We start from the raw sequence: 22,254 nt of genomic DNA, 5'->3' as shown, positions 1-22,254 counted from the left end.
AGATGTTCAAGCTGGCTTTAGAAAAGGCAGCGGAACTAGAGACCAAATTGCCAACATCCACTGGATCATCAAAGAAGCAAGAGAGTTCCAGAAAACATCTATATGCCAAAGCTTTTGAGTGTGTGGATCACAATAAACTGTGGAAAATTCTGAAAGAGATGGGAATACCAGACCACCTGACCTGCCTCTTGAGAAACCTAAATGCAGGTCAGGAAGCAACAGTTAGAACTGGACATGGAAGAACAGACTGGTTCCAAACAGGAAAAGGAGTTCGTCAAGGCTGTATATTGTTACCCTGCTTATTTAACTTATATGCAGAGTACATCATGAGAAATGCTGGGCTGAATGAAGCACAAGCTGGAATCAAGATTGCTGGGAGAAATATCAATAACCTCAGATATGCGGATGACATCACCCTTATGGCAGAAAATGAAGAGGATATAAGGAGCCTCTTAATGAAAGTGAAAGAGGAGAGTGAAAAAGTTGGCATATTCAGAAAACTAAGATCATGGCATCCGGTCCCATCACTTCATGGGATTATTTTGGGCTCCAAAATCACTGCAGATGGTGATTGCAGCCATGAAATTAAAAGACACTTACTCCTTGAAAGGAAAGTTATGACCAACCTAGATAGTATATTAAAAAGCAGAGATATTACTTCGCCAACAAAAGTCCGTCTAGTCAAGGCTATGGTTTTTCCACTGGTCATGTATGGATGTGAGAGTTGGACTGTGAAGAAAGCTGAGTGCTGAAGAATTGATACTTTTGAGCTGTGGTGTGGAGAAGACTCTTGAGATTTCTTTGGACTGCAAGGAGATTCAACCAGTCCATTTTAAAGGAGATCAGTCCTGGGTGTTCATTGGAAGGATTGATGCTAAAACTGAAACTCCAATACTTTGGCCACTTCATGAGAAGAGTTGACTCATTGGAAAAGACTCTGATGCTGGGAGGGATTGGGGGCAGGAAGAGAAGGGGATGACAGAGGATGAGATGGCTGGATGGCATCACCGACTCGATGGACATGAGTTTGAGTAAACTCTGGGAGTTGGTGATGAACAGGGAGGCCTGATGTGCTGCGATTCATGGGGTTGCAAAGAGTCGGACACGAATGAATAACTGAACTGAACTGAAGAGACAAAAGAAAATTTAGTGGAGGAAAAGTTCTTTTATCCAATGTGAAAGCTCTTTTTTGATTAAGAAAATGTATCTTTCAAACCATGAAATTTCAAACCTAGTTAGAACTGTTTTTCAGACATCATTAGCTAAGACAGTAAAATGGAGAATATTTTGCAAATTTAGAAGTTGACAGTCTCCTCTAGTACTTCAATGTCTTTTCCATTTTTCTAGAAATAAAAAATATTCAACCTCTCAATTTTTCTGAAGTACATGTAAAGAAAGAATTTCTATTACAGCACCATTTCTAGAAATATACTGGTGGTCAAACTGTTCCTTCTTCTTGTCAAATATTTCATAAATCTATTTGAGTGTTATTAATTTCTTGGAGAGTGAAATTGTCCTCTGTGGATATGTCTAAGTTTCTTGTAATAAATATTTGAAAGTGTGAAAGATTAATAGAAGGAGTTTTCTACATTCCAATTATATTTCAGTATATTTTAGTTCAGTTCAACATTGACTGAACTTCTATTATATGAAAAATATTAGAAGTGCCTGAGTGATGTTACCATTACCACTAGGACTAGTACTACACCTAATAGTAATTGATACTCACTGAACGCTTACTCTGCACAAACAATTGTTCTAAGTACATTTCTCTATTATCTCAATTAATCTTCATATGAACCCTATTTACAGATAAAGCATTGTAGGTCAGATGATTTTAAACAAAGCCACTTGTACCCAACCAGTATAAAGTGAAACTGCCAAGGGACACAAATTCCTTTGGACTCCACTGTCAAGGCAGTTGAACACTGTGCTATCCTTAAGAAATACCAACATAATACATGAAATAGACAAGTAAACAAACTTTACTATAGGCTAAAATGTGATCAATAGCTTAAATATTGATACTATTTATTATGGAATCTTAGTTAAATGAACTGTAGTTCATTTATTCATTCATTCAAAACATTATTGATGTATATTAAATAAAAAAGATTGCTGAATGCTGAGACAAACAAGAGCTTAATGGAAGAAGCTGCATTACATGTACTAAATAATTGATTGAACTTCAATATGGAAGTAGAAAAACAAACTAAAGGTAGAAGGCACATTATAATTTAATAAAAGCATTATTACTTATTTTTAATAAAAATGAAAAATACAAACTGTATCCTTAAAGAAAAAAAGTAAAATGTAATATCGATTTATCATGGAAATACTGATATACATTTTTTTTTCTTTAAGGATAAAGGCTAACATAGAGAAAAATGAAGCTGTAAATAGCCGTTTAAGCCAGAAATTCAAGGGTTTAGAATACTTTATCATCAAGAGAGATACTGGCTAATAAGAAGAGTGTTTTGACAGAAGTATGTAGGACTGATTCTGGGATGTCCAGAAGGGAAGGACATTAGTTTTTCACGGCAAGCACAAGTCCCAGTAAACCTTACAAACATACTCCAAGTTCGAGGACATTTCTTCATCTGGTGTAGTTTCATCTTCTGATTGATCACTTAGAAGATCACATGTTTGAATTGATGACGTGTCTGCAACCTCTAAAACGGGAGCAATGCTGGGTCTTCTGACTTCTTTACTTCCTTCTGTAGGAAGAGACAGGGTAGGGCCACTTGCTGATCTGCAGCTTGTGTCTTGCAAGTCTATGGCCACAGTACCTGGAACAATGAGAAATGAAAATCCATCAAAGTGTTTGCCACCTATAGGACTAGCAATCATTTAATGATTAAAGTGAGATGAAACACAGTTAGTATAACCAGGAAATATACTACGCACTGTTTACCCTTTAATCTCAAAAATGATTTACTTATTTTTAGTTTGAGCATTTTTACCCACAGGGATAAAAAATTCTGTATTTGTGCAAAAGTGTATTTGCTACAATTAGGTTTATAGCATGAAAAAAGATTTGTGAAATCATGAAATGCTTAGACATTTAAATTTTAAAAATTGCTTAAATTTATATTTATTTTAAATTAATGAAAACTTTTGGTCCATTTCACTTTTATCGATCTCTCATCATATCTTTTCTCCTTATATTGTTGAGTTATCTTTTTTTTTACTGATTTATAACTACTTTTTAATATTTGAATAATTAATGTTTATATTTATTAAGCCCTTCTCTGTGGCAAGCACAATTCTAGGCACTCAAGATATTCAAGGAATAAGAGAGACAATGTTCCTATGCATATGGATTTGTCTTTAAGATAATCAAATGGACAAAGAAATGGAAAAACTAATTCTCAATAATGCTAAATACCATGCAGAAAATAAAACAGAATTATGTTATGTGATGTAGTATAGTGGGGACAGGGAGCAGGGGAAAGGATGAACTTTTCACCCAGTGATGAGAAGCTATACTCCGAAATCATTACATTTGATTTTTTGACATAAAAAGAAAATCATGAGTACACAAGTCATGGAAATGCCTTGAGGCAGTAAGAACAGAGAATTTAAATAGCTTAAGGCTTTGACTCCTTGGAATACTCAAGGAACAGTAAATGGAAGAAACAAATTCCTCTGAGATATTTAAGTAACATTTAAAAATTAGTATAAACACCAATTTATGGAAAGTGACTGTCTCTCCCTTTCTGGAGAAAAAAAAATCAATCTAATGGATGACTGCCACCGTATTTCACAATCACTGACTTCATTAATGTATTTATGGATAGCTGGCCATCCTTCTGAAAGCCCTGAGTCTCCATTTTGTATTATTTTTTGAAGCAACTATTAAAACACTCTCCATTTCCTTGAAACTTCTATCTGATCTTACAACCTTCTTCACTGTAAGAGCCTGAGATTTCAAAGGGAGAAAAAAACCTCAGGGGTTTTAGCATCTCTTTCTTTGTTGCATGGACAAAGAAGTCAGCAACTGAATTCTAAAAACCTCTGAGAAATACCTTGATGCTGGGAAAGACTGAGAGCAGGAGGAGAAGGGGGTGACAGAGGACAAGATGGCTGAATGGCATCACCGACTGGATGGACATGAGTTTGAGCAAGCTCCGGGAGTTGGTGATGGACAGGGAAGCCTGGTGTGCTGCAGTCATGGGGTTGCAAAGATCAGACATGACTGAACAACAACAACACAAGAAGGGATTAAAATAGGCAATGTTTCTGAATGTGAGAGTTGATAGAACCAAGATGGGGGAGACCATCTGAGTTCTCTATCTGGGTATTTCTCAATATTGAAATAAATGTGGTACTCAAGTTTCAGAAGCTAGGACCTCTGAAAATACTGTTCATGATACTCAGATTAGAGGGAGCCTGGTATGTCTGCTGTTAATGGGGAAGACTCCTTTGAGGGGCATGACACAATGTGTCTAGAATGACTGTGCTTGAGAAAACAATATGATGACCACCATTTCTGAGCAAAGGTAAAAGTGGCTGGCATCAGAAACTATACACTCCAATAACTTTTTAGCACCACAAACAGGGATTAATTTATAGTTCAATCCATCTTGGGAGGGAGATGAGGATCCTAGAGAAAATGAGATTAACTTTTCCATTAATCAGGTGAGTGGATCTGATTAAACATTAAATTTTATAAATTTGATTCATCAAAATAAAACCATATATGATCTGCATCCTAATATTATAAATTAAAATCCACATTTATGACATTTATCCTCTACAGAGGACCACATTGTATAATTTAGAGGGAAAAGTGATCTTTTGAAGTAAGATTATTTTTATCTTTTGAAAGAAAGTTATCTTTCTATTGAAGAAATCCTTCAATTCCCTATGTTCAACCAAGCAAACAAGAAGGCTTCAACAAACTTTTCACCTTTTATTTCTGTTTGGAAGGAAAGAGACACATCCATATTTATGTAAAACTCAACCCTACTCTTGTTTTGAGAGTTAAATCCCCATCTACTTCCCAAGGAGCCATGTTCTCTGAATTTCACCTCCTCCCAAATATGTTTGTCTCCACATCACTTCCAACTACCTCCTTATCATCTTCCTGCTCAACACAGGAAACTTGGTTACTTCCTGATAATTCTGCCCACACTGATATTTGGCACCAAGCTGAGTATGGGGGTAGTGATCATGAGAAAGTCAAAATTTAGCAGGGAAGACACAGTTTTAAAAGTTACAATTACAGAAACAACTTCTTCTTTGAACCTTTCCTTCCCCTAACAAAACCTGGCTCTTCTCTGATATCTCTCCTTGTAATTCTGAAGGTTGCAACACCAAAAGAGTGCCTGTGTTTTCCTAGTGGGGAAATACCCTCAGAGTTCTCACTGCTTCTTTCAGAGCATTTTCCCTCCACCCCTTATGATATCCCAGCTCTGTATCATTCATCTTCAGAGTCCATACCCACTGTCTTTCACTGTTTTCCTTGTACACCAACCCTGTGTTGACTTAACTAGCTTTATTTTGTTTTTAACAGAAGTAACTTGACTTACAATCTTATATTAGTTTCAGGTGTACAACACAGTGATTCAATGTTTTTATAGATTATACCCCAGATAAGTTATTATAAAGTATTGATGATATTCCTTGTGCTATACATTATATCCTTGTGTCTGGTAGTCTGTACCTCTTAATTCATTTCACCTATTTTGCCACTCTCCCCACTGCTAACCACTACTTTCTTCTCTGTGAGTCTGTTTTGTTGTCAGTTCAGTTCAGTTCCGGAGAAGGCAATGTCACCCCACTCCAGTACCCTTGCCTGGAAAATCCCATGGATGGAGGACCTGGTAGGCTGTAGTCCATGGGGTCACTAAAAGTTGGACATGACTGAGTGACTTCCCTTTTAACTTTTCATTTCATGCATTGGAGAAGGAAATGGCAACCCACTCCAGTGTTCTTGCCTGGAGAATCCGAGGGACTGGGGAGCCTGGTGGGCTTCCGTCAATGGGGTCGCACAGAGTCGGACATGACTGAAGCGACTTAACAGCAGCAGCAGTTCAGTTCAGTCACTAAGCTGTGTCCAACTCTTTGTGACCCCATGGACCGCAGCACCCCAGGCCTCCCTGTCCATCACCAACTCCTGGAGTTTACCCAAACTCATGTCCATTGAGTCAGTGATGCCATCTGACCGTCTCATCCTCTGTCGTCCCCGTCTCCTCCTGCCCTCAATCTTTCCCAGCATCAGGGTCTTTTCAAATGAGTCAGTTCTTCACATAAGGTGGCCAAAGTATTGGAGTTTCAGCTTCAACCTCAGTCCTTCCAATGAACACCCAGGACTGATCTCCTTTAGGACTGGTTGGATCTCCTTACAGTCCAAGGGACTCTCAAGAGTCTTCTCCAACACCACAGTTCAAAAGCATCAATTCTTCAGCGCTCAGCTTTCTTTGTAGTCCAACTCTCACATCCATACATGAACACTGGAAAAACCATAGCCTTGACTAGAAGGATCTTTGTTGGCAAAGGAATGTCTCTGCTTTTTAATATACTGTTTTGTTATACGTTCTATTTATTTAACTTTTTTTTTCTATATTGGAGTGCAGTTGACTAACAATGTTGTGTCAGTTTCAAGTGGACAGCAGGTGATTCAGTTATTGCCCTTTTGAATTCTTTTCCTGTTTAGACCATTAACTATGGAACAGAGTTCCCTGCACCAAAAAGTAGGCTATCCATTTTAAATATGGCAGTGTGTACATGTCAATCCCAAACTCCCTATCTTTCCCCAGCCCTGCCCTCTCCCCAGTAACTATGGTTAGTTCTCTAAGTCTCTGTGAGTCTGTTTCTGTTTTATAAACATAGTCATTTGTATCATATTTTTTTAGATTCCACATATGAGCTATATCATACAATATTTCTCTTTTGTCTGGCTGACTTTACTCAATATGACAATTTTTAGATTCATGTTGCTGCAAATGGCATTATTTCACTGTTTTTCATGGCTGAGTAATATTCCATTGTATATATGTGCCACATCTTTATCTCTTCTTCCATTCATGGCCACTTAGGTTGCTTCTACTTCTTGACTATGATAAATAGTGCTGTAATATCAATGTGCATGTGTCTTGTCAAATTATGTTTTTCTCCAGATATACGCCCAGGAGTGGGGTTGCTGGACCTAGTTTTAGTTTCTTAAGAAAACTCCATACTGTTTTCTATAGTGGCTGTACCAATTTACATTCCCACCAACAGTGTAGGATGGGTCCCTTCTCACTATACTCATTTATTGTTTGTGGGTTTTTTTTGATGATAGACATTTTGATTGGTGTTAGGTAATATCTCATTTTAGTTTTGATTTGTATTTCTCTAAAATTTACTGATGTTGAACATCTTTTCATGTGGCTCTTGGCCATCTGTAGGTCTTCTTTGGAGAAATGTTTAGGTCTTCCACCCATTTTGGATAGGGTGGTTTGTTTCGATAACATTAAACTGTATGAGCTGTTTGTAAATTTTGGAGACTAATCTCTATTTGGTCACATCATTTACAAACATTTTCTCTCATTCTGTGGGTTGCCTTTTCATTTTGTTTATGGTTTCCTTTGCTATGCAAAAGTTTTTTAGTTTAATTAGATCTGCCTGCAATGCAGGAGACCTGGTTTGATCCCTAGGTTGGGAAGATCCCCTGGAGAAGGGAAAGGCTATCCACCCCAGTATTCTTGCCTGGAGAATTTCATGGACTGTATAGTCTGCTGGGTCACAGAGTTGGACGTGACTGAGTGACTTTCACTTTCAGGTCTCATTTGTTTATGTTTATTTCCATTACTCTCATGCAGCAAAATTTTATGAGAGTTGTCTAGACCTAGTTTCCCTAAGTTGTCTTCTGACATTTTGTCATAAACCTCTCTGATCTGGCATTCCCCAACTTACCACTTCATTGAAAGAGCTCTCATTGAGATAAAGAGCAATCACTTTTTTACTAAATTCAATGGCCAATTTTCAATTCTCATGTTATTTGACCATTATAGGCATTAGACGTGGCTGATCACTACATCTTCTCCACACACTGGATTCATTTGGATTCCAGGACAAGACACTCAGCTGGTTTCCCTTGTCAGTACCTCCTTCTTTGTTTCCTCTGCTGGTTTCTTCTCATTCACTTGATATTTAATATTGACACATTGCAGGATTTGGTCCTTTGTCTTCATTCCTTTTCTGCCTGCAATCATTTTCTCAATGATCTTGCTCAGTTTCATGACTTTAAACATAACACATAAGCTCAGGAATCCAAAATTAATTTTTTCAGCATACACCACCTCTCTCCTGAACTCTAGACTCATTTCATTTTTTTTTCTGAATTACTTTAATCAATTTACAATGTTGTGTTAATTTCTGCCGTACAACACAGTGACTCAGTTATACACATGTTGTGCATACTAAGTCACGTCTAACTCTTTGTGACCCCATGGACTGTAGTCCACCAGGCTCCTCTGTCCATGGGATTTTCCTGGCAAGAACACTAGAGTGGGTTGCCATTTCCTCCTGCATGGGATCTTTCTGACCCAGGAATAAAACCCAGGTCTCTGGCATTGGCAGGTGGATTCTTCACCACTGATCCACCAGGGAAGCCTATACAGATATAGATATTCTTTTTTATATTCTTTTCCATTATGGTTTATCACAAGTTTATCATAGTTTAACATAGGTTTATCATAGTTCCCTGTGCTATACAGTAGGACCTGAACTCTAGACTATTATACTGAATCTCTTATTTGACATTTTTTTCTCAATATCTAACATAAATTTGAAATGCATTGCATTCCAAACTGAATTCTATATCTCCGCTGGTTCCCTGCATACCTTTCTCATCTAAATGCATGGCCATTCCCATTTTCCTGCTGCTAATACTAAAAACCTAACTCAATGAAACTATAAGCCATGCCTTGTAGGGTCATCCAAGATGGTCAGGTCATGGTGGAGAGTTCTGACAAAATGTGGTTCACTGGAGAAGGGAATGGCAAACCACTTCAGTATTCTTGCCTTGAGAATCCCATGAATAGTATGAAAAGGCCAAAAGATATGACACTGAAAGATGAACTCCCCAGGTTGGTGCCCAAAATTCTACTGGAGAAGAGTGGAGAAATAACCGCAGAAAGAATGAAGATACAGAGCCAAAGAGAAAACAGTGTCCAGTTGCGGGTATGACTGGTGATGGAAGTCAAGTTCCATGCTGTAAAAAGCAATATTGCATAGGAACCTGGAAGTTAGGTTCATGAATCAAGGGAAATCAGAAGTGGTCAAACAGGAGATGGCAAGCATGAACATTTACATTTTAGGAATCAGTAAACTAAAATGGACTGGAATGGGTGAATTTAATTCAGGTAACCATTATATCTACTACTGTGTGCAAGAATTCCTTAGAAGATATGGAGTAGCCGTCACAGTCAATGAAAGAGTCCAAAATGAAGCACTTGGATGCCATCTCAAAAATAACAGAACAATCTCTGTTCATTTCCAAGGTAACCCATTCAATATCAGAGTAATCCAACTCTATGCCCTGACCAGTAATGATAAAGAAGCTGAAACTGAACAGTTCTATGAAGACTTACAAGACCTTCTAGAACTAGCACTCAAAAAAGATGTCCTTTTCATTATAGGGGACTGGAATGCAGAACTAGGAAGTCAAGAGATATTTGGACTAACAGGCAAATTTGGCCTTGGAATACAAAATGAAGCAGGGCAAAGGCTATTAGAGTTTTGCCAAGAGAACGCACTGATCATAGCAAAACGCTCTTTCAACAACATAAGAGAAGACTCTACACATGGACATCACCAGACTGTCAACACCGAAATCAGATTGGTTATATTCTTTGCAGCCAAACATGGAGAAGCTCTTGACAGTCAGCAAGAAGAAGACTGGGAGCTGACTGTGGCACAGATCATGAACTCCTTATTGCTAAATTCAGACTTAAATTGAAGAAAGGGAAAACCACTAGACCATTCAGGTATGACCTAAATCAAATCCCTTATATTTATAGAGTGAAGTGAGAAATAGATTCATGGGATTAGATTTGATAGACAGAGTACCTGATGAACTACGGACGGAGGTTCATGACATTGTACCGGAGGCAGTAATCAAGATCAACCCCAAGAAAAAGAAATGCAAAAAGGCAAAATGGTTGTCTGAGCAGGCCTTACAAATAACTGAGAAAAGAAGAGGGGTAAAAGGCAAAGGAGAAAAGGAAAGATATACCCATTTGAATACAGAGTTCCAAAGAATAGCAAGGAGAGATAAGAAAGCCTTACCTGTGGCGGATTCATTTCAATGTTTGGCAAAACCAATACAATATTGTAAAGTTTAAAAATAAAATAAAATTAAAAAAAAAAGAAAAAGAAAGCCTTACTCAGAAAATGAGAGATACAAGGGAATATTTCAAAAAAAAAAATATGGGCACAATAAAGAACAGAAATGGTATGGGCTTAGCAGAAGCAGAAGATATTAAGAAGAGGTGGTAAGACTACACAGAAGAACTAAACAAAAAAGATCTTCATGACCCAGATAACCATGCTGGTGTGATCACTCACCTAGAACCAGACATCCTGGAATGTGAAGACAAGTGGGCCTTAGGAAACAAAGTTAGTGGAGGTGATGGAATTCCAGTTGAGCTCTTTCAAAACCTAAAAGATGATGCTGTGAAAGTGCTACACTCAATATGCCAACAAATTTGGAAAACTCAGCAGTGGCCATAGGACTGGAAAAGATCATTTTCATTCCAATCCTAAAGAAAGGCACTGCCAAAGAATATTCAAACAACCACACAATTGCTCTCATCTCACATACTAGCAAAGTAATGCTTAAAATTCTCCAAGCCAGGCTTCAACATTACATGAACGGTGAACTTCCAGATGTTCAAGCTGGATTTAGAAAAGATAGAGAAACCAGAGATCAAATTGCCAAATTTGTTGGATTATCAAAAAAGCAAGACAGTTCCAGAAAAATATCTACTTCTGCTTTATTGACTTTGCCAAAGCTTTTGACTGTGTGGTCAAAATAAAATGTGCAAAATTCTTAAAGAGATTGGAATGCCAGACCACCTTACATACCTCCCGAGAAACCTGTATGCAGGTCAAGAAGCAACAGTTAGCACCGGCCATGGAAGAACAGACTGGTTCCAAATCAGAAGAGTACGTCAAGGCTGTACACTGTCACCCTACTTATTTAACTTATATGCAGAGTATATCATGTGAAATGCCGGACTGGAAGAAGCACAAGCTGGAATCAAGATTGCTAGGAGAAATATCAATAAACTCATATACATAGATGATACCACCCTTATGGCAGAAAGTGAAGAGCAAATAAAGAGCCTCTTGCTGAAAGTGAAAGAGGAGAATGAAAAGGCTGGATTAAAACTCAACATTCAAAAAATGAAGTTCATGGTATCCAGTTCCATCACTTCATGGCAAATAGATGGAGGAACAGTGGAAACAGTGACAGACTTTATTTTCTTGGGCTCCAAAATCACTGCAGATGGTTACTGCAGCCATGAAATTAAAAGATGCTTGCTTCTTGGAAGAAAAACTATGATCAACCTAGACAGCATATTAAAAAGCAGAGACATTACTTTGCTGATAAAGTTCCATCTAGTCAAAGCTATGGTTTTTCCAGTAGTCATGTATGGATGTGAGAACTGGACCATAAGGAAAGCTGAATGCTGAAGAATTGATGCTTTTGACCCGTGGTGTTGGAGAAGACTCTTGAGAGTCCCTTGCACAGCAAGGAGATCCAACCAATCCATACTACAGGAAATCAGTCCTGAATATTCATTGGAAGGACTGATGCTAAAGCTGAAACTCCAGTATTTGGCCACATGATGGGAAGAACTGACTCACCGGAAAAGACCCTGATGCTGGGAAAGTTTGAAGGCAGGATGAGAAGGGGATGACAGAGGATGAGATGGTTGGATGGCATCATATTTGATGGATATGAATTTGAACAAGCTCTGGGAGTTGGTGATGACAGGGAAGCCTGCCATGCTGCAGTCCATGGGTTCAGAGAGCATTGGGCACAATTGAGTAACTGAAATGAACAGAACTGATACTAAAATCCTGAGTTCTTCACACTTCTCTATTACAGTTCACTTCAAATTCAAGAATGCATTTAAATCAGTTCTGATGAGGTGAATGAAACTGGAGCCTCTCATACAGAGTGAAGTAAGCCAGAAAGAAAAACACCAATACAGTATATGGTAAAGATGGTAACAATAACCCTGTATGCAAGACATCAAAAGAGACACAGATGTATAGAACAGTCTTTTGGACTCTGTGGGTGGGAGAGGGCGAGGGTGGGATGATTTGGGAGAACGACATTGAAACATGTATAATATCATATGTGAAATGAATTGCCAGTCCAGGTTCGATGCATGATACAGGATGCTCAGGGCTGGTGCACTGGGATGACCCAGACGAATGGTATTGGGAGGGAGGTAGGAGAGGGTTCAGGATGGGGAACACCTGTACACCCATGGCAGATTCATGTTGATGTATGGCAAAACCAATACAATATTGTAAAGTAAAAAAAAGAAAAAAGAAATAGATTGATCATAAAATAATAATAATGGCACCCTACTTTCAAAGTATACCCATAATTTTTTCTCTCCTACCACTTCCACTTGAAAATACACTGGATCCTTGACCCTAAGCATCTATTGTTAACATTAGCCATAGTGATTTTGTGAAGATGGAGTTCAGCATAGGTGAGACCATGCCATTGCTCTACTGAAAACCTGTGATGACTCCCACTTCACTCTGAGTAGAAGCTACAATTCTTACATTGACTTAAAGAGCTCACCATGATCTGGCCCCTTTTTACTTCTCTCCCTACCTCTCTTACACTTTTACCATCAAATTACTGTGTTTGCATCATGAGGGCCCCTTTATTGATCCTGGAGCACATCAATCAGGTTCCTACCCCTCCTGTAGGGCCCTTGTACCAGCTATTACCTCTCCCAGGAGTGCTTTTCCTTCAGACATTCACAGGCATAATGCCCCTATTTTCTTCAAGTATCTTCTCAAATGCCACCTTTTCAATGAGGCCTACAAGCCACCTAAAAATTCAGTTGTCCTAGAATTCATACACGCTTTTTGCTAGCTCTGTTTTCTTCTCACTTTTATCTTACTACTTATCACCTTCTAATTTACTAAACACTTTACTGATTTTTATATGTATTGTTTATGGCCAGACTTCTCCATGATAAAATGCTAGCTCTGGAAGCAAGGAATTTTCATTTGTTCTCTAATTAATCACAAATACTTCTTCTTAATTTGGAGTATAACTGCTTTACCACGTGTGTTAGTTTCTGCTGTACAAAGAAGTGAATCAGCTACATGTATACATATATCCCCCACCTTCTGAGTCACACTCCGTCCCGAGTCACACTCCCTCCCCATCCCCAGCTGTCTAGGTCACCACGAGCACCAAGCTAAGCTCCCTGTGTTAAGCAGCTTCACACTAGCTATCTATTTTACATATCATAGTGTATATATGTCAATGCTACTCTGTCGATTTGTCCCACCCTCCCATCACAAATACTTGTGAGAGTTCCTGGCATGGACTAGGTACTCAACAAGTAACTTTTAGATATGTGAAACCAACAAGTAAAACTTCTATAGAAGATAAAATATGTTGCATCAGTGACAATCTGAGTTATCTAACAAAGTCTAAGCAGGGCCATGAAATATGTCTCAGAGTTAGTGATATTAAGACTGAGACGCAAATGATTAGAGGTAGTTATATAAGCAAAGTTGGGGGCTGGGGAGTAGATCCTTTCAGAGGAAACAGTGCATCAAGGCCCCTTGGTAAAAAAACCACTAGGAAAGACTGAAATGAATTAATATGGTTGGGGCTAAGGAGAGCAATTGAAGGGATGATGAAAAACTATTAGTGAAGACTGAAAGGAATTTAATATGATTGGGACTTAGGATAGCAACTGAAGGAATGGTAAAATGTGGGACTAAAAATATAAGAAGGAATTATTTTAAAGAGATACTTAAAAGTGATCATGTAAGTTATCTTCTAAATGAGGGTATTCCTAAGAATCAAAGTGGATTTCTCTTCATAATGGCACAAGGACAATGTATATAATCTGGTACTGTCCTGGGAAAACAAGGACTGCTTCAAGTAAAAAAAAAAAAGAGAGAAAGAGAGAGTTTGATCATCCAATTGTAAACCTTTTTATAGTATAAAATTTAGACTTTTTCCCCAATAGCTAATAGGAAGAGATTAAAGATTAATGCAGGAGCGTGATTATAACATTATGTAAAAATTGTTACTCTGGTAGCAAGTTGGAGAGCAGTGCAAGGCAGCAAGCCTGGAGGCATGGAGAAGAGACTGGGGGGATTCTGCAGTGGAAGGACAGAATGATGGAGACCCAGATCAACCAAACTGAGTATGGACATGGCAACGAATGACTTTAGAGGCCACTTGATCAAATTTAGTGGAATTCAGTGAAATACAAAGTATAAGAAGAGAAAAATAGTGAAACATTAGAATTCTGTCATTACAAATCAAAGGATGATGGTATCACATTTTTTAGCAAAAAAGAAAAAATGAAGGAGGAAATTGTTTGAATGAATATAGAAAGATTAGCTCAATTTGAATATACCACATTGGTTTTTCCAATGCTTGTTTGATTTTTCCAAATAGCCCGTGGACAGCTGAATATGTTGCTATGAAAAGAGAGTTAAGGTCATGGTTTAGGTAAGGGGATCATCAATTTATGGAGAAGAATTGAATCTTTGAGAGCAGACGCAACAATTTAGGGAAAATGAATGTGCAGGGTGCAGAGGAAATAGCACTAGAGCATTTTAAGAAGAACATGGTCAATATTGTCATTGGCTGTGACGATTCCACTGGATTTAGTGAGGAAGAGTAGAGCAGTGGCCTTTCCAGAGCAGTTTCAGTGATATACTGGTTGCAGATTTCAGACTGAACTGGTAGAGGCATGAGGGAATGGCCAGATTTCAAGCCAGCAACTGAAGCCAACACTTGGAATTTATCTGTGAAGATGTCAAGGCATGCGGTCCAGAAATGTGTGTGTGTGTGTGTGTAAAGAGAGACATGAAGAGAGTCAGAGAAAGAGAAGCAGGGAGGAAGAATGAATTGGAGATTTAAAAAAAAAAATAAGAATTCAAGTAATGAGGAATAATAAAAATGGGAAGTCCCTAAGAGGGAAATGGAGAATGGCTTGCTGCATAAGTAAGGGTATTTATATTAAAATACTATAAGCTAAAAGAAGGAACACATTTTCCTTGTGATAGAAACTAAGTGCATGTAGGTTGTTATGTCGTTTGGTGACAAAATTTAATGGAAGTTCTTATTTGTCTGAATCTTTTTTAAAAAAATTCTGTGTCACAGAAGCCAACTTCAGTAAGGATTAGATAAAAGATTGGGGAGTTTGGGGAAACAGAGAGAGAATCTGAAAGAGCCATTATTGATAACTGAACGTAGAACTTACAAAGAAATACAGAAGTGTCTGGTGTTTATATTCTAATCAGATATATGAAACTATTGTTAGAAGTTTTGAACTATTTTAATTTCTTACCAGTTTAACAGATTAGAAATTTTGTTCTGTGTATTTATTTAGTTATTTAGTCACCAAGTTTGTAATACGCACAAGTATATTTTAAATTTGACTTTGGAATTTTTAGCAAAACAAATATAGTTATTATTCTTTTTAAAGAAGGAAATTAATTATATTTTCAGATTTATTTATACTTACCCATGCTGGCAATTATGCTATGTACAGGCAATCTAGATGGTCCATGATAAAATGACCTTGGTACATTGCTTTTTTTCTGATGGTCGTGGTTTTTAAATGCTGAATTCTCTTCTTTGGTAATATTAATATAAAAACATGTATCTGTGGCATTCATAATATATCGAGGACCTGGATTCAGCAAAATGTTTTTATTATCCTCCCTCCTAATACCAATCAAGCAGACACCAAACCTTAATTTAAAAAAGAAAATAAAGGAGTTTAAGTTTAAAGTTCAGCAAAGGTCTTAGTTTTTTTCTTAAGCTTGCATATTAAGAAAATAAGTAAACTATTAAAAGGCAAAGGAAAATTAAAACCTCAAATAGGAAGATTTTAAAGCTTGAAAAGATCCTATAAGTTCAAAGTTCTTATCTTTATAGAAGAAAACAAACCAAAAAAAAAAAAAAATCCAATATTTTTGGTGTTTTGTGAAATCAATTTGGATACTTAAGACTATATATACATTTTTTAATAAAAAAGAATGGAATAAAAGATAAAAGAAAACATCAAAGTAAATATCATTTAGTAAGGGCATTTTTTGGGGGGGGGGGGCGGGTAAATTTTGTGTTTATACTGGGTCTTACCATCAAATGTATATCTTAATTTGGCCAAAAAATAAAACAGTATTTTAATTAACACTTTAAAATTTAGATCTATATAAAAGATTCATTTTCTTGTGAATTTCTACAGCATTAAAATGTTTTTAAAAATAATTGAAAAGATGTTAAAGTCAATACTGGGCTTCCCTGGTGCCTCAGACAGTAAAGAATCTGCCTGCAATAGAGGAGAGCTGGGTTTGATCCCTGGATCAAGAAGATCCCCTGGAGAAGGGAATGGCAACCCACTCCCAGAATTCTTGCTTGGAGAATTCCATGGAGAGGAGGAGCCTGCTGGGCTATAGTCCATGGGGTTGCAAAGAGATGGACATGACTAAGTGAAAAACGCTTTCATTTTCAGTCAATATTCCTACTAAATTATACTTTATGCCCAAGAATCTTAACTTGTAGAGACCATACAAAAGGTGAGAATTCAAATGTCTCAATAATTATGATAATAATTCAAAAATACTTCAATATGAGCACCAATATGGGTTGCATTATGGAAAACTGGATGTAAATTAATATTTTAATTCCATTCTGAGAAGGAAACATACTTTTTGTGTGCATGGAAAGAAGCATATGTGAAGCTCTTTCCTTCATATTCAGCAAAAAATGTGCTTTCTTCCAGAACGATGTGGTACACTTCATTCCCAGAGCATCTGCCGTACATCTTCTGCCACTGTTCTGGCGACTGCTGGCCTTCTCTGCAACAAAAGCACACACACATACACACGCACAGAGACAAACAGTGAATGTGGCTCAAAGCACAGTTGCTGTCCTACATGCTCCAGAGTTTCCCAACTTCAGGAGGAACAAGCACAGTTCAAAGAAGTATCTGTGTTCAAAGTGATGACGTGATCACCAAATATTTACAAAGAGTCACCTACAAGAATTTCGAAACTACAGAATATAGATACTTGCTAAATGGAAAATTCTTTAAAATGATTTCACAATCCAATTAATAAAAGCATTTATTGTGATCATGAACCATAGAGCTGTAGCAACTGAATTTTTATGTGTATTAAGTCATGCACAGCCTACATATACTTGTCTTATAGTCTCAATAATATAACCCACTTCATCCCATTTATAAGACCTGCTTGGCCCCTGTATGTTTTTTACTTTGCTTTGTATTTAAAATTATAAATATACACATCTCAATTATTCAGTTTGATTTCATAAAAAAAATATACTCTTTATTTCTGTCCAAATCATACAGTGGCATTCTCTCAATTGTGTAGAAGTTAACAAAAGATACATTTTGTGATAAAAGAATCTCTGAAAGAGATTTTCAAAAGTACTTTTAAAAAAGAAGGTAAGTTTATCACAGAAAATGTAGTTTGTTTTTCCCCCCTCTAGAATAGCCTGCTCAGTGGCTTTAGAAATGTATCAAAAATTCAACTTATGCAAAATTTATTGTGAAGATACATGAATGATTTCCCATTTTGTACAATAAATTCCACTTGGTGAATAAAGCTTATGAACTGTTAAGTACAAGAAATACACATTCTAGAATAAATATGATACATTTATAAAAATCAAAAATATTTCACCATAATCTCTGTAGCTTCTGCATGGATTAAAGTCATACCTATCATATTTTTAACTGAGTTTTGTTTGAAGGGTTACTGGGAAATAAACATTTATAAACATTTTCAAAGTGTCAGTAAGTTTTTTTTTTTTTAATGTATATTTTCCAGGTATGTTTCATTTGTAGTTCATTCCTTCTTGAAAGTGAAAGTCGCTCAGTCGTGTCCAACTCTTTGTGACTCCATGGATTGTGGAATTCTCTAGGCCAGAATACTGGAGTGGGTTGCCATTCCCTTTTCCACGGGATCTTCTTAATCCAGGGATCAAACCCAGGTCTCCTGCACTGCAGGTGGAGTCTTTACTGCTGAGCCACAAGGGAAGCCCAAGAATACTGGAATGGGTAGCCTATTTCTTCTCCAGCAGATTTTCCTGACCCACTAATCAAAGTGGGGTCTCCTGCATTGCAAGCAGATTCTTTACCAACTGAGCTATCAGATCAGATCAGATCAGATCAGTCGCTCAGTCATGTCCGACTCTTTGTGATCCCATGAATCCCAGCACGCCAGGCCTCCCTGTCCATCACCAACTCTCGGAGTTCACTCAGACTCACGTCCATCGAGTCAGTGATGCCATTCAGCCATCTCATCCTCTGTCGTCCCCTTCTCCTCTTACCCCCAATCCATCCCAGCATCAGAGTCTTTTCCAATAAGTCAACTCTTTGCATGAGGTGGCCAAAGTACTGGAGTTTCAGCTTTAGCATCATTCCTTCCAAAGAAATCCCAGGGCTGATCTCCTTCAGAATGGACTGGTTGGATCTCCTTGCAGTCCAAGGGACCCTCAAGAGTCTTGTCCAACACCACAGTTCAAAAGCATCAATTCTTCTGCGCGCAGCCTTCTTCACAGTCCAACTCTCACATCCATACATGACCACAGGAAAAACCATAGCCTTGACTAGATGGACCTTTGTTGCCAAAGTAATGTCTCTGCTTTTGAATATGCTATCTAGGTTGGTCATAACTTTCCTTCCAAGGAGTAAGCGTCTTTTAATTTAATGGCTGCAGTCACCATCTGTAGTGATATTGGAGCCCAGAAAAATAAAGTGTGACACTGTTTCCACTGTTTCCCCATCTATTTCCCATGAAGTGATAGGACTGGATGCCATGATCTTCGTTTTCTGAATGTTGAGCTTTAAGCCAACGTTTTCACTCTCCACTTTCACTTTCATCAAGAGGCTTTTGAGTTCCTCTTCACTTTCTGCCATAAGGGTTGTGTCATCTGAATATCTGAGGTTATTGATATTTCTCCCAGCAATCTTGATTCCAGCTTGTGTTTCTTCCAGTCCAGCGATTCTCATGATGTACTCTACATATAAGTTAAATAAACAGGGTGACAATATACAGCCTTGACGAACTCCTTTTCCTATTTGGAACCAGTCTGTTGTTCCATGCCCAGTTCTAACTGTTGCTTCCTGACCTGCATACAAATTTCTCAAGAGGCAGGTCAGGTGGTCTGGTATTCCCATCTCTTTCAGAATTTCCCACAGTTTATTGTGATCCACACAGTCAAAGGCTTTGGCATAGTCAATAAAGCAGAAATAGATGTTTTTCTGGAACTCTCTTGCTTTTCCCATGATCCAGCAGATGTTGGCAATCTAATCTCTGGTTCCTCTGCCTTTTCTAAAACCAGCTTGAACATCAGGATGTTCACGGTTCACATATTGCTGAAGCCTGGCTTGGAGAATTTCGAGCATTACTTTACTAACGTGTGAGATGAGTGCAATTGTGCAGTAGTTTGAGCATTCTTTGGCATTGCCTTTCTTTGGGATTGGAATGAAAACTGACCTTCTCCAGTCCTGTGGCCACTGCTGAGTTTTCCAAATTTGGTGGCATATTGAGTGCAGCACTTTCACAGCATCATCTTTCAGGATTTGGAATAGCTCAACTGGAATTCCATCACCTCCACTAGCTTTGTTCATAGTGATGCTTTCTAAGGCCAACTTGACTTCACATTCCAGGATGTCTGGCTCTAGGTCAGTGATCACACCATCATGATTATCTGGGTCATGAAGATCTTTTTTGTACAGTTCTTCCGTGTATTCTTGCCATATCTTCTTAATATCTTCTGCTTCTGTTAGGTCCATACCATTTCTGTCCTTTATCGAGCTCATCTTTGCATGAAATGTTCCTTTGGTATCTCTGATTTTCTTGAAGAGATCTCTAGTCTTTCCCATTCTGTTGTTTTCCTCTATTTGCATTGATCACTGAAGAAGGCTTTCTTATCTCTTCTTGCTATTCTTTGGAACTCTGCATTCAGATGTTTATCTATCTCTTTCCTTTTCTCCTTTGCTTTTCGCTTCTCTTCTTTTCACAGCTATTTGTAAGGCCTCCCCAGACAGCCATTTTGTTTTCTTGCATTTCTTTTCCATGGGAAAGGTCTTGATCCCTGTCTCCTGTACAATGTACGAACCTCATTCCATAGTTCATCAGGCACTCTATCAGATCTAGTCCGTTAAATCTATTTCTCACTTCCAGTGTATAATCATAAGGGATTTGAGTTAGGTCATACCTGAATGGTCTAGTGGTTTTCCCTATTTTCTTCAATTTAAGTCTGAATTTGGCAATAAGGAGTTCATGGTCTGAGCCACAGTTAGCTCCTGGTCTTGTTTTTGATGACTGTATAGAGCTTCTCCATCTTTGGCTGCAAAGAATATAATCAATCTGATTTTGGTGTTGACCATTTGGTTATGTCCATGTATAGAGTCTTCTCTTGTGTTGTTGGAAGAGTGTGTTTGTTATGACAGGGAAGCTTAAGACTTAAGATCCTGGGCCTTGGAGTCTGACTGCCTGATCTGAACCCTAACTCTACAATCTTGGGTGAGTTATTTAAGTTCTCTATGATACTTTACTTCCATAAAAAAAAATTATCAGTGGTACTGGGCTGCATTAAATGAGATAGTACAAATAAATCATTTAGCAGTACAAATTAATCATTTAGCAGATTTGGGGAGCATAGTAATCTTCAGTAAATATTAGTTTACATTATTATTTTGCTGGTATATCTTCTTTATTGCAGAATTTTGGAGCTACTTTCAACATTCCTAGTCAACAATATGAACAATATTACTCTTAAAGCCTTTACCCTTTTTTTCTATAATATTAATATATTTTTGGAAATAGGAAAATGTAAAACAAAACACATTTGACTATGGAATACATATGGCTACATCTAACTACTGTTTCCTAAGAATGATTATTCTTGGTGGAGAACACCTTTTCCTTTCAAATAAAAACAAAGCTATCTTTGATATGTACCATACTGCTGCTTGGCAAGATAGCACTTGGCAAAGACAGAATCCATTTAAAAGCCTGAAAACATGAGAGAAGTTGCCAGTAATTCATCAGGGTTTCTTTGGCATCTGAAAGGCAGCATAGGGTCAAATAATAGTTGCATAAGGGCACTAAGAGCTGTTCGAGTGAATTACAAATCTAATTCCAGCTGCTGAAATGGAAATGCAATGTGGTAACTTGGAAGGGAACAGAAAAGGAGGGATTTTGACAAGGATGACTGTAATGAATTTCCTTAAATCACTTGCTTGTCTTCATGCTATTTCATAATGGCACCTTTTTACCAAACATTTTTTAATGAGTCTCTAATTTCAGCTAATTGTAAATATACAGAATTTTTTCCTTTTCACTTCATGTTAATTGCTTGAGAAATGTTGGAACTTAGCCACTCCATCTTTTACTGATGGGTATGTCTGGGTCTCACTTATTAATTCCTACATGAAATATTTATTGAGCACTTGGGATGTGCCAAGAAAAGTTCTAGATTTCAAGGCTAAGGCAGTTGACAAAAGGGCAGAAATGCTTTCTTTCTTGAAGCCTCTAGTGGAGGAAAACTGGCAGTAAAGCAAATTATGTGTTGGAAGTGGTAAGTGGTAGGGAGAAAAAAGAGAGAAATTTTCAGGGCTGGGTTGGAAAATAAATGCATAATTGAAGTAGACCTCCCTGAGAGAATAACATCTAAGTAAAAATCCTGAAAAGAGTGAGAGAGATAACCATAGCAGAGAAGACTGCTTATGGCAGAAGCAACAGCAAGCACTTCCCTGGGACAGGGCGGTGCCTGGGGTGGCTGAGGAAAAGCCAGGAGGAGGAGGAACTGAGGCCAGAGGAATAACTAGCAGGGAAACGGGTCACACGGGGATTTCTAAAATCTTAAGATCATGTTGGGCTTTATTGGGAAAATTTGCAAAGATTCTGATTTATATTTTGCAAAAAATCCCTCTGGTCATTGTTCTGAGAATAGACTGAAGCAGTGGCAATGATCAGTGAGGACTTTAC

The 22,254-nt window shown here is 37.8% G+C and overlaps 1 protein-coding gene across 2 annotated transcripts in view; it reads right to left on the bottom strand.

The window, feature by feature from the left end:
- Positions 1–22,254, bottom strand: part of KCNT2 (potassium sodium-activated channel subfamily T member 2) — a 435,264-nt gene that overhangs the window by 110,213 nt on the left and 302,797 nt on the right. For both annotated transcript variants that reach the window (XM_061382138.1, XM_061382137.1), the window contains exons 15-17: positions 16,939–17,088; positions 15,750–15,979; positions 2,576–2,789 (exon numbers count right to left, since the gene is read on the bottom strand). In XM_061382138.1, coding sequence (XP_061238122.1) covers positions 2,576–2,789; positions 15,750–15,979; positions 16,939–17,088 — 594 coding nt within the window. The remainder of the gene's footprint in view (positions 1–2,575; positions 2,790–15,749; positions 15,980–16,938; positions 17,089–22,254) is intronic.

Source organism: Bos javanicus, chromosome 16 (genome assembly GCF_032452875.1).
Source record: "Bos javanicus breed banteng chromosome 16, ARS-OSU_banteng_1.0, whole genome shotgun sequence".
Classification (NCBI taxonomy): Eukaryota; Metazoa; Chordata; class Mammalia; order Artiodactyla; family Bovidae; genus Bos; species Bos javanicus.
Note: the sequence above shows the minus strand (reverse complement) of the source record. Positions and strands in the feature narration are given on the sequence as shown.